At 41.7% G+C, this 12,386-nt stretch overlaps 1 protein-coding gene across 1 annotated transcript in view; it reads right to left on the reverse strand.

The window, feature by feature from the left end:
- IGF1R (insulin like growth factor 1 receptor) overlaps nucleotides 1-12,386 on the reverse strand; it is a 384,398-nt gene that overhangs the window by 54,024 nt on the left and 317,988 nt on the right. The window contains exons 8-13 of the mRNA XM_033920005.1: nucleotides 9,771-10,009; nucleotides 9,269-9,436; nucleotides 7,101-7,305; nucleotides 6,307-6,593; nucleotides 4,784-4,920; nucleotides 3,013-3,172 (exon numbers count right to left, since the gene is read on the reverse strand). Of these exons, the coding sequence (XP_033775896.1) occupies nucleotides 3,013-3,172; nucleotides 4,784-4,920; nucleotides 6,307-6,593; nucleotides 7,101-7,305; nucleotides 9,269-9,436; nucleotides 9,771-10,009 (1,196 nt within the window). The remainder of the gene's footprint in view (nucleotides 1-3,012; nucleotides 3,173-4,783; nucleotides 4,921-6,306; nucleotides 6,594-7,100; nucleotides 7,306-9,268; nucleotides 9,437-9,770; nucleotides 10,010-12,386) is intronic.

Here is a 12,386-nt window from a genome sequence, read left to right on the forward strand (position 1 = left end):
TTTCGTGGGCAGAGAGCTTTTGAGTGGTCGAGTCCATGGATTCCCCAAAGAGCTCATCCCCCAGGCATTGGGCATTGGCTAACCGATCTTGATGATTAACATCAAGCTCGGATACTCGAAGCCAGGCAAGGCGACGCATGGCCACAGACATCGCAGTTGCTCTGGAGGTAAGTTCGAAAGTGTCATAAATTGACCGAACCATGAACTTACGTAGTTGAAACAGAGAAGACGAGCAGTGATGAAAAGCTTGCTGTTTGCGCTGAGGAAGGTACTTTTCAAATGAAACCATGGTGGTAAGAAGATGCTTAAGATAAAACGAAAAATGAAAAGCATAGTTACCAGATCTGTTAGCCAACATTGCATTTTGGTAGAGCCTCTTACCAAATTTATCCATGGCTTTGCCTTCTCTGCCAGGAGGTACAGAAGCATAAACATTAGCCCCTTTGGACTTTTTAAGAGTAGATTCCACAAGCAGAGATTCATGCGGAAGCTGGGGCTTATCGAAACCAGGAATAGGAATTACTTTATACAATGAATCTAATTTACGGGGAGCTCCTGGAATCGTTAAGGGAGTTTCTAGGTTCTTGTAGAAAGTCTCCCTCAAGATGTCATGAAGAGGGAGTTTCAAAAATTCCTTTGGAGGCTGATCAAAGTCAAGGGCATCTAAAAAGGCTTTAGACTTTTTAGATTCAGCCTCCAAAGGAATGGATAAAGAGTCACACATGTCTTTCAAAAAAGAAGTGAAAGATGTGGATTCATGTTGAGAGGATGGGTCAGGCACAGCAGGCTCATCCTCATCTGAGGAACATTCACCCTCAGACAGAAAGGGCTCTTTAGAGTCACCCCACAGATCAGGGTCCCTGATATGGGAACTACGGTCTCGGGACTCTGGGGTGGATGGTTCCAAGTGCCGGGATTTGCGCACAGACTTACCCGACCTCATCGATATGGTACCGGGAGACGTTACCGGTTGCACCGGTGCCGAAGTCTGTACCGACTGATGCTGGGCTCTCGGTTCCAGAGCAAGAACAGGCATCGATATCGATGAGGCCAAGTGGACCGGTACCGAAGCGGATGCTGCAGATAACAGGGGTTGGTCTACTACCGGTACCGGTGGTTCAGACCGGACCGGCACCGGAAGGTTCGGTGCCAATAGAGCAGGAAGGAGTTGTTGTAACTGCTCCTTTAGCTGCACTTGGAGGACGGCGGCAATGCGCTCATCCAAAGAAGGCACCGGTACCGCCTTTTTCTTTTGCGGTACCTGTGGTGCCGCTCGACGCCCCGAAGATGAAGAGCCCGAGGTCGAGGGACTCACCTCAATCGGGGCGGAGCGCTTCCATTGGCGTTTCACGGTCGGCAGGACTGGGCTCGCTGCAATAGAGACCGGAGGACGCTCCAGCGGGGAAGGCTTCTTAGCCGGCTTACCTGGGTGCGACGCCGGTGTGGTATTGCGCGGCGTCGAAGAAGTAGGTGCCGACGCTGGTGTCGATGGTACGGGATCGGACATATCGGCACCGAAAAGTAATCGCTGTTGTATCTGGCGATTTTTCAAAGTACGTTTTTTCAACATGGCACAGCGGGTGCAGGTGGAAGCCTGATGCTCAGGACCCAAACACTGTAGGCACCAGTTGTGCGGGTCCGTGAGAGATATAGGCCGAGCACACCGCTGGCACTTTTTAAAACCTGGCTGAGGGGGCATGAAAGTAAAAACGGCTTCCGCCAAATCGAAGGCCGAGGCTTTGATGGTGGCAGTAGGCCCCGCCGGGGAAAAACCGAATTGAATTTTAAAAAAAAAAGGTTTTTTTTTTTTTTTTTAACAAAAATAAATTAAAAGAAGAAAAGGCAATAGAGCCAAAAGGGTTTAAGCGAGCGGGAAGGCGTAGAGAAAAAATTTCAACGACCATTGAAAAATGCGTCTTCTTAGCTCCTCGGAAACTAAGAAACTGGGGACCGCGCGCCTCTGTCGGGCGGGAAGGCACTCGCGCGTGCGCGGTGCGGCCTACCAGAACTTTCCAAGTTCTTAGAGTGCAATCACTCTAAAATTGTCCGTACCGGAGCTCCGTCGGTGCCGTCACCCATCAGTCAAGAATATGCTGCCTGCTTGTCCTGGGATAAAACATAATTCAGAATGTATTTGTTTTGACAAATTGGTTTAAGAACTTCAGCCATGCAATTAATGTAATCCGATATGTAATTCATCTGCATCTGGCAGATCATCTTGCTGGAAACCGCTCTGAACTGTGAAGGTATAGCGGGTTATAAACAGATTCGAATTTAAAAGTCAAGAATTCTCAGTCTCCACCTGCTGGCAGAGGTACACAGCCCTTTCATCTGTGCCGGTCTGGAGGGATGCTAGAGACTAGGCCTTTAATTCTCACCTGTTTTTTAAATAATTAGATATAGAGGCTCAGTCCAACTTACTCAGCTCTGCTTTTCCCAAGCTGCCCGTGATGATGAAAGTTAGATGACAGAGCATTTGTTAACTCATGAAATTGTCCCATTCTGATAAGTATAGACATGAAAATTACACCATAATGTTTATTTATTGTAACCCTTGAAAAACAAGGTGCAAAGATTGTTAGGCTGAGGGTAGGAACAAGGCAGGCAGAGAATGCTGCCTGTTTTCCATCTGATTAATCAGACATTAGTGCCATGTCTTGTTTACACAACTCAAGCAGATATAATTGTCAGGCAGGGACCATCTGGAACAGGCCTGATCATAAAATTCATCTCAGTTTTTAATAACAATTTGTTCAGTGAAAATATGACTTTTTCCATGTAGTGTTATTCTACAACTTGTGGTGTATTAAGACAATCAGAAGTGAAAAATTTTATCTCAAATTATTTTCCACTCCCTAATACCAAAGTTTACCCCTTTCATGGTTAGAGAGTATTTAATGTTTTCAAACATTACAGGAAAGGCAAAAGAAATGATTTTTAAAAAACCAAAACACTTGTCAAGCCAGATTTCAGCTAAACCACACAAGGTCTGGTAGCAGAATCTCTCCTTACGTTTTGTTTGTACGTAGAAATAAACAGTCTCTGTCCATGACCCATTTCCCGAGAGTGACGTGGCTTGGACTCTAGCAGAGTAATTTCCAGGGTTCAGCCGGCTTAGTCTTGCCCCTCCAAGGTTCCTGTACTCCTGTCTGGAAACGCATTCTCGCAGGTCCTATAAGGGAGAACATGTACAGGCCATTATTTATTTGGATTTGGTTTGTATTTTTCCTGGCTGTAGATCAAAGCAAATAAAATAGCAAGTGAAAAGCTTGGCGGTGGTTTGGATGGTATTTTATCAAGGCGGCGGCAGCAGGTAAGAGGGATTGTGAAATTTTCATTTTTTTTCAAGATGCACTTTACCGAGTGAATGGACATCTATGCTCCCCACCCACCCCCCACCCCGTTTATGATTTTCCAATTGTTGTAGAGAGAATGGTTCTAGCAAATATATTACAGTAGTCTTTCTGGGAGTTATCGACATTTAGACATTGAGCTTTGCAAGTAATTAAAAATTCAGCAACTAGGTTGATTATGGGTGTCTCTAGGTATTCTCATAGTTCTCTTCTTTTGAAGAAAGTGCACTGGCTACTAGAGTTTATTTAGATTTATTAACCACCTTTTCATGAAGATATTTACCCGATGGGGTTTGCAATACATTGAATCGTAACCAGGTACTCTTATAAGAATTTTTCCTATCTGTCCCAGCAGGCACACAGTCTAACTGTGACACCTGGGGAAATGGAGGGATTAAACGACTTGTTCAGGGTCACAAGGAGCAGGCTAGGATCAAATTCACAACCTCGGAGTGCCGAGGCAGCAGCTGTAACCACTAGGCCACTCCTTCCACATTTCAAAGGACTGTGCCTCTCGTCCTTCAGACCACATACAGTGGCTTCTATTAACCCACATGCTCACTGAGATCACAACATGCAAAACTCCTCTCTCATGCACGCCTCGGTGAAATATGCTATGCTGATACAAAAGCCTCTTCATTCATAGCCAGGCCTTTGACGTGGAACCATTTTTCTGATTTGCTATGGTTATGTGCAAATGCAAAGCAGTTTGAAATGTTTTTAACACTTTTTGTGGAGGCTTTTTCTGGCGTTTGCTGGTGTCTTAGGCAAAGGTGCCATCATTGATGCTGTTGTGGAAATACTTTAACTGGTGTATTTTGGGGTTTTGGCCAGGTACTAGTGACCTGGATTGGACACCATAAGGACGGGCTACTGAGCAAGATGGACCATTGGTCTGACCCAGTATAGCTGTTCTTATGCTCTTACATGGGCCAAGTAGTGGACAATCAAGCCATTGTGACATCACTGCTGAGGTTGGCACTGAGGCACTGTGGAATGAGGCATTATGACATCACAATCTCAGCTCTGGAATGTTGCTCTCATTGGGGTTCTGGAATCTTGCTATTCTTTGAGATGCTGGAATGTTGCTACTCTTTGGGTTTTGGCCAAGTACTAGTGACCTGGATTGGCCACTATGAGAACGGGCTACTGGGCTTGATGTAAGGCTATTCTTATGTTCTTAATTTTTTGTTGTTTGTTTAATTGTATCACACTTATAGTTATAGGTGGGCCATAAATGTAGAAAATAAATAAATTGTGACACCCTACCCCCCACCTTTGTCCATGAAGTACAGGTGACGAGGGAGGAAGTGGTGGAAACATGAGTTGCTCGGTTTATTTCTGTAGTTATTTGAAGGTCAACATGAAAAACCAGAAACAGAAAACTCAGGACTGGAGCTGGACACCACAAGCAGGTTGACTGTACTCACCTCATTCTGCTGTCCATATTTTATTTCATACATTAATATCAATCCATTAGGGTGTGCCGGCTCAGTCCACTTCAAGATAATGGCATTATCTTCTCCCCCCTCCCACATGACAGGTCCAGGAATGTCATTTGCTCCCTCTGTTAAAATAAAGTAAAAAATAGACAATGCAGGCTCAAGAAAATTATTTCTCAGGTGAAGCAGCAAGGATCAACACACAGGTAACCTCATCTCTCTCTTGCACCACACAAATGGAAGCAGTACTACCCTGAGGTGTCCTCACAGCTGTGCAAACATCAGCAAGATGCGTGGTAAAGTTCTGCAAATGATGTTGGACTGTGGGAGTGGTTATGGGGAACCTTAAAGGTAAAAAACACTGGGAATGTCAACAGAGGCAGGGGGCAGAACCTGTCTCAGGTCCCAGCAAACACAACACAGAGACCGAGACAGGTATAGACGCAAGCGGGGGCTGGTCATAGCTCCCCCACACCGCTCTGAAGTGAAAAATAAACAAACCTAAAGTGCAAAATCTCTGAGGCCGGGAGAATATACAATATACATAACTCTCCTTAAGCTTGGATTTGGAAGAGGGAGCGATCAAACCTTAAAATACAAATCCAATCTCTTGTGGGGAGGAGGAATAACAGAACCAGCTTAGGAACCAGAAATGTCTTTCTTACTTAGCTCATGTTGTATTGAGATAAAGACACCCTCAGACTAGTCTCTATAAGCTGCAGTAACACCATTTTATGTTTATGATCTATTAACATTTGATATACCACTTAAGCATATTACAGATCTAAGTGGTTTACAATAAAACACAGGTACTTGGAACTTCCCTGTCTGACCCGAAGGCTCACAATCTAGCTAAAGTACCTGAGTAAACAATTATTAAAACAGAAAAGATATAACAAAACTCCAAAAATGGTAAGGGAAAGGTACAATTCAAACAATAAAAAATAAAAAGAATAAAATAAAAATATAAAAATATGTTTAAAAGATTTAGACTAATTCCCCAGTGAGTGGTGTAGTGTTTGGGCTCAGACTCACCGTAAATCAGCCAACTGGCTACTCCAGTGGCTCAGCTACCACTGCATTACAAAGTGAGTGGGTACAAAAATTAATTCTCTGTTCCTCTCCTTTCCCTAGCACCTTCCATAACTAAAATGAAATATCTAAGCTGATAAGAATCCCCAAGCCGGGCTAGCACACTTTATCCTGGGCAGTAGTGTCTCCACGCTGCTGTCATCACCAGCCCCCATACATGCTCAGTTCTGCACATGTGTGAATACTGAGCATGTAAAGAGAGCAGGGAGAGAGGTGTGGTGTCAGCAGAGGATACTGATGCTAGCTGCACAAATTCAACTGTTCTAGACAGGAGGCCTTTGGCTGGCAGGGCGTGGGGATCCCTGCCATCCACAATAAGGGAGCACCACTGGGCCGAGCATCCTGAGAAGTCTATCCGAGTCAGAGACGGAGGGATAGTTCATGCAAGAATAAGAAAGTGAGATTGTAGGTGGTCGTACCGGCAGGCATTGTTCTTGCAAAGATGAAGTTGGAAGCACTGCAGCCAAGCGCGGCTGCTTCATGATTGCAGCTGTGAATGTCGATCCGGTAGAGGGTGAATGGCTGCAGGTTGGAGATGACCGTCCTCTCCCGGTTGTGCACTTTGATCTCATAAAAGGGGTACTCAACCTCACTCTCTTCCGAGTCAGAGATATTGGTGAAGCTGTCCACAGTGGTGGAGTTCTTGCTCCAGCTAGAGAGAGTAGAGTTGGCGATGCTAAATAAATCTCTACGTTTCCTCCCGGGCCTGTAGGGAGGAAAACAGAAGACAGATGTCAGAGAATGCATTGCAACCAGGTGCCATGAAGGGCTAAAAGAAATGGCAAAAAAAAAAAAAAAAAAAAAAAAAAGGAAGGTACAACTTTAGCCCTGAGAAAATGCTAAAACTTGGAACATGCTATTCACAATTAAACAGAGAGAGAGATGGATGACGTGCCAAAAGCCCACATGGATGTTCTTTCAAGACATTCCGACTGCTCTCGTTATATTTACTCACTGTTCCAAACATGCTTTCTGGACAGAGCTGCCATCTTTCTTGATAAACATGAGCTTGTCACAAACAGATTCAATCATGAACAAAATAAAAAGGCATGAAAAAAAAAGTGGGGAAAAGAAAACCCCAAAATAGCTATTCTCAAACAGAGTTGGTGCCTTCGATCAACTCTTGGTTTACCTGAAAAAAAAAACTAATCAGAAGAAAATCCCAACTGCCCCCACCTCTATTTCATCATTTTCTGCAAACCCCATGAATTACCTGGGGACAAAGATGGAATTGTGGAGGAAGTTCTCAAACATCTTCCGGTACTCGGCCTCCTCTTTTTCAGCTTGCTTCTCTGCCTCAGTTTTGGGACAGGTACAACATGGTCCTTTCTCCCCACTTCCCTTCTCCGGCTTCGTAGGTTCTGCGCTTCCCTCTGAATCGATGGGATCATCAGCATGTTTCCGAATTGGGACTTTATCTTTTTTTTTTTTAACAGGAAAAAAAAAAACCCAAAACATGATAACTTTTACATACAAAAATTAAACACTGTTTTTGTTATCAGTCCAGAATCTGAGAAACCATTCCTACAGCAGGATACTGACTAGTGATATCACAAAACAACCATCAAAGATGCATTGCAATGGAAGGTGATACACTATATAAACTCAAAAATAAACAGATGTTTTGGTCAAAAGTTTATTGTTTATTATGAGCTTTTATACCGCTACTAATGACTGGGGAGTCAATTCAGAACTGTTTACATGAGCTTCTACTCAAGGGCTCTGTACAGGGCTTCTGTAGTGGTGTTACAATACAGAGTTATTAATACTCGCTTACAACACTAAAACTTTAGTACAATTATGTTATGTTCTGTTAGTACAGTGAATGCTGCCATGTAATATCTTCTACGAATGCCACAAATTCTTCTAAGCGATGTCTGCCAAAAATGTGTTTCATTAATTTTGTCCTTCTATACTGTGAATGTATCTTTGTATCCCGTTCTGCGCTCCTTTGGGAGGACGGGCTAAATAAATAAATAAATACCGGCATAATTATGCCATAATCAATCATCCTACTTATGTTACCAGCACATCGATCATCCTACTTATATGCACATGTTTATACCAAATCAACTGTCCTACATATATACACATATAATAAATACTAGGTTTAGTATTGCAGCTACATTTTACTATGATTTTTTTAGTTGAATTTGTATTTTTTGTAGGTTTCAATTTTGTGTATGTTCATTTTGTAATCCACCTACTTGATAGCTGGAATAGAAATTTTTAAAATAAATAAATAAATACGCTATATTTACACACCTCCTAAGGAGGATGGCCACGTCAACTAAATATAATCTATATACATGTATCTGTATCATGTTTTATGTTGATTTTTGAAAGGTTAGCTTCCTCAGAGTCTAGTTTTCTGGGTTTTGTCTATTTATATTCCTATTGTGTTTATCCTATTATGTTCCTGATTTAGGGGGTGCAGGTGTGGAGAGGGGGGGGGACTAGCCAACTGTCTCCTGTACATTGTTTTATTGGTTAAAGTAGTCTATGAAGAGGATGGTAAGGCACCAAAAATTTAATCTCGGTTTATATTTGGGCTTTCAAGTTTATTAATTTTAATATACCGACCATCGACGGACACCTGGCCAGTTTACAATGTTAAAAATGAAAGGTTCAAAATAAATTATTATAAGGGGAGGGGAAGTCTGAACATTAAATGGACAAATTACAAAGTACGAACGTGAGCTTGAGGGAGAAGGGGGAAGGGAAAGTTAATAATTACATCATTAGAAAGACAAATTAAAAGGAGAGGAAGAGAGGGGGAGGATTAACATCTCCTAAAGCATCTGGCATTCTTCTCCCTCCCTCCGCTGCAGCCTGTACTCCCTTCCGCCCCTCCTCCACAATAAGAAGCAACCTCATGTCTGTTCTCCCTCCTGCCCTTCCTCCTTCACTCCAAGCAAATGAACCTTCCCCCCTTCTTAGACCCACCTGGATACGTCCCTCCTTCCTTATCATACAAGCTTGGTGGTTTAGTGGTGAGCTGGGACCTAAGCAATCACATACTCCCGCCCATGCTGTCTTCCCTTGCGAAAAGTTCCAGCGGTAGACTCGTGAGATTGCTATTGGAGTAGTCGCAGACACCATAGGGGAGGGAAGGATAGAGAATATCATTTGAATATAAACCCTTGGTTTATATTAGAACTAATAGTTTTCCCTTCTTTTTCAGGGTCTATATTTGGATGGGGCTTTATACCTGCAAATATATGGGTAGGGCCCTAATCTCTTATTCTTACTTGAACCCGAATTCATTCATAACCTTGTTTGGGTCTTGTTTATTAGATGGTAAGCTCAGACACACACTAAACATGTGTTTCAATCCAGCAAGGGAAAGCAGAGAGACAAAAATATCTTTGGCCTTCTTACCTTTCGAGCAGTAGTTATGGCGATAGAGATAATTGTCCTGGCGTTGCTGCTGCCATCGCACTATGTAATAAGACAGATTCCCATTGGGCAGAGACGGAGAATTCCACTTCACTATCAGCTGAGTGGAGGAGTTGGAGGCAGATATTATGTCCAGCGGGATGGATGGGACTGAGGATTTAGAAAAGGAAAGAGCATCTATAATGATATACCAACACAACTGCATTGATCTCCACTAGTTCTCAAACATAGCCAAACATCTGCCTAAAAGCTTCCAAAAAAACGGGAATATTTTACTGATTGTTCCTACAGATAGGATACAACATTTTGTGGTTGTTGGCCTATATGCAGCCAATGCCAAATGTTTTCAGTGTTTTGTATGTAGGCCTTTTATTTGGTTAATGCATGACCTCTCTTCCTGTTGTAAGCATTTCCCTGGGCCAGGATGAGATAGAATTTGTTGAAAGAATGGAGTAGAATATTGTAATTCTACAGCAAAACCTACCAGATGCATTGGTGCGTATGTACACAATCTCACTCTTTGCTCCTTGGATGTCATGAACCTCCGTCATGGTAAGGGTTACAGCCTTGACGTAGATGGCATATTGGGTCCATGGCTTAAGCCCCTGCAGCAGGATACCAGGGTTGTTTTCTTTTTCACCCGGGAGGTCTACGTCCACCATGTTCCAGCTGTTGGAACCACAGGCGTCCTGGCCTTCATACTCTGTCACATTCTGGAATGGCCTAAAATATTAAATGACCAAATAAAAAACAAAGGCTGAAGGCTTAGAAGCCATTTGAAAATCCAGATAAAACACTTACATTTCACCATCATAGAAAGGGGGTGAGGATAACCAGAGGATCTCTGGTTGTGGAAGTGAAAGGAAAACTGAAATTCAAGTTGAGTCTATGGTACTGTACAAGGAAATAAAGAAGCAGACCAGAGAGAGGCCTTGTGGCCCTTTTCTGCAGTCATCTTCTCTGTTTCCATGATGTGAAAACAGCACAAACAGAAAGAAAATTAAAAGGTGAAAGCAGTGTGTGACATGGGCTTTCCTTAAAGAACTAGGCCCTACTAGCCATTATACCAAGAGAGAGCCAGTATCTCCAGAAATGAATCTTGCTTATAAATAATCAAAACCTTAAATTCTGCTATACGGCCAGAGGCATCCATAGACAGGTTTGTTTGGGATAACATGCATCTCCCTGGGGATTTAGAGGCAGAATCTAACAGAGCCCAAGGCCATCTCCTTTATGGCAGTATTCAACTGGGTACCCAGTTCTCTAGTTGGGCCCAGGAATAAAATCCTAGAATCTACCAGCTACTGAAAAATGGAGGAATTGCTGGATTGCCAGGGCTCCTGGGTTCATCTGCTGAGGTTGCTTCAATAGCTGGGAGGGTTTAGATGGGATGGAGTAGGTTTTAACGGAGATTTCGGCAGTTGGAACCCAAACATGGTACCGGGTAGAAGAGCTTTGGATTCTTGCCCAGATATAGCTAAGAATAAAAATTTAAAAAATTTAAATTGAATCAGGTTGGGCAAATTGGATGGACCATTCGGGTCTTTATCTGCCGTCATCTACTGTTACTATGCTGGTAAAAGGGCGTAATCCATTCATCTGGATTAGTCTAGTGAAGAATAAAGAAATAATTTGGATTTATTAATACATATTAAATAATTTTTTTTTAAATAAATCTTTATTCATTTTTACATCTTACAACAAGCGTATCAATAAATTGACAATTGAAATTAAATACATCACTTGAATTTCTGTCATATTTAAGTATATGCTTAAAATAATCTTAAATAAGTTCAATGCACATAAAAACTAAAATATTAAATAGATAAATAAAAAGTGGGACCCGATGACGAGTTGACACATAAATCTTAGAGCAGTGATTCCCAACCCTGTCCTGGAGGAACACCAGGCCAATTGGGTTTTCAGGCTAGCCCTAATGAATATGCATGAAGCAAATTTGCATGCCTATCACTTCCATCATATGCAAATCTCTCTCATGCATATTCATTAGGGCTAGCCTGAAAACCCGATTGGCCTGGTGTTCCTCCAGGACAGGGTTCTGAATCACTGTCTTAGAGCAATGAGATATCTTGAGCTCTAAGTGGTGCTGCTGAGGATCCTGATTAAGACATTAATAAGGGTTGTATGACAAAATAGTGGACAAGGTATCCACTTTTTTGGCTGATGATTTTGTAGAAGTTTTACATCCCTTGGAAGATATTTATATCTATAGTGCATATTTATTGATATTTAACAATAATACATAAAATTTAACCCCTTCCCTCCCAACCCTACCATAACATATGCAATCAAATATATCCTATGAAATATTCTTTTTTAACTGATCCAAACATTTAATAAAATTCAGAATTCCCCCCCTCCCATCCCTTCACTTCTATTGTACTTATAATGGAAAAATGGTATCTATTCATTACAATAATTTGTCAATGGCCCCCATGTCTCTTAAAATTTTTTATAATTCCCTTTTTGTACGGCTATTGTTCTCTCCATCTTATAAATGTGACACAATGAGTTCCACCAAAAACTGTAATTAAGCCTGCTCCAATTTTTCCAATTATGCATGATATGTTGTATGGCAACTACTGTCATAATCAATAAAAGCTTATTATTGTTTGATGAAATTTGACTCTTTGTTCTCATTGACATACCAAATAGAATCGTGTCATATGACAAAGCCACAGGATTCTCTAATAAACAATTTATTTGGGTCCAGATTGATTTCCAAAAGGTCAAGATAAGGGGACAATAGTATAACAAATGATCTAGTGTCCCAATCTCAAGATTACAATGCCAGCATCTATTAGACTTAGAGCTATTTAAATTCTGTAATCTAAATTTTTTAAAAAGAAAGAAATATACTTGTGTAAAAATAGGCCATAATCTATTGCTGACTCTCAAGGAACCCAGGTTAAAATATCACATTTTATAATTTGAAAGTTCAATAAGAAATAGAAGTTTAGGGTTTTTGGTTTTGGGGTTTTTAAAAAATAAAAGTCCTCAAAGTATAAAGTAGCACCAGGAAACCTCAAATAAAACAGAACATTCAATTTCTGAATCTGGACACTGGAAATTCTGTTGT

The sequence above is a fragment of the Geotrypetes seraphini genome, chromosome 14 (assembly GCF_902459505.1).
Source record: "Geotrypetes seraphini chromosome 14, aGeoSer1.1, whole genome shotgun sequence".
Taxonomy (NCBI): domain Eukaryota; kingdom Metazoa; phylum Chordata; class Amphibia; order Gymnophiona; family Dermophiidae; genus Geotrypetes; species Geotrypetes seraphini.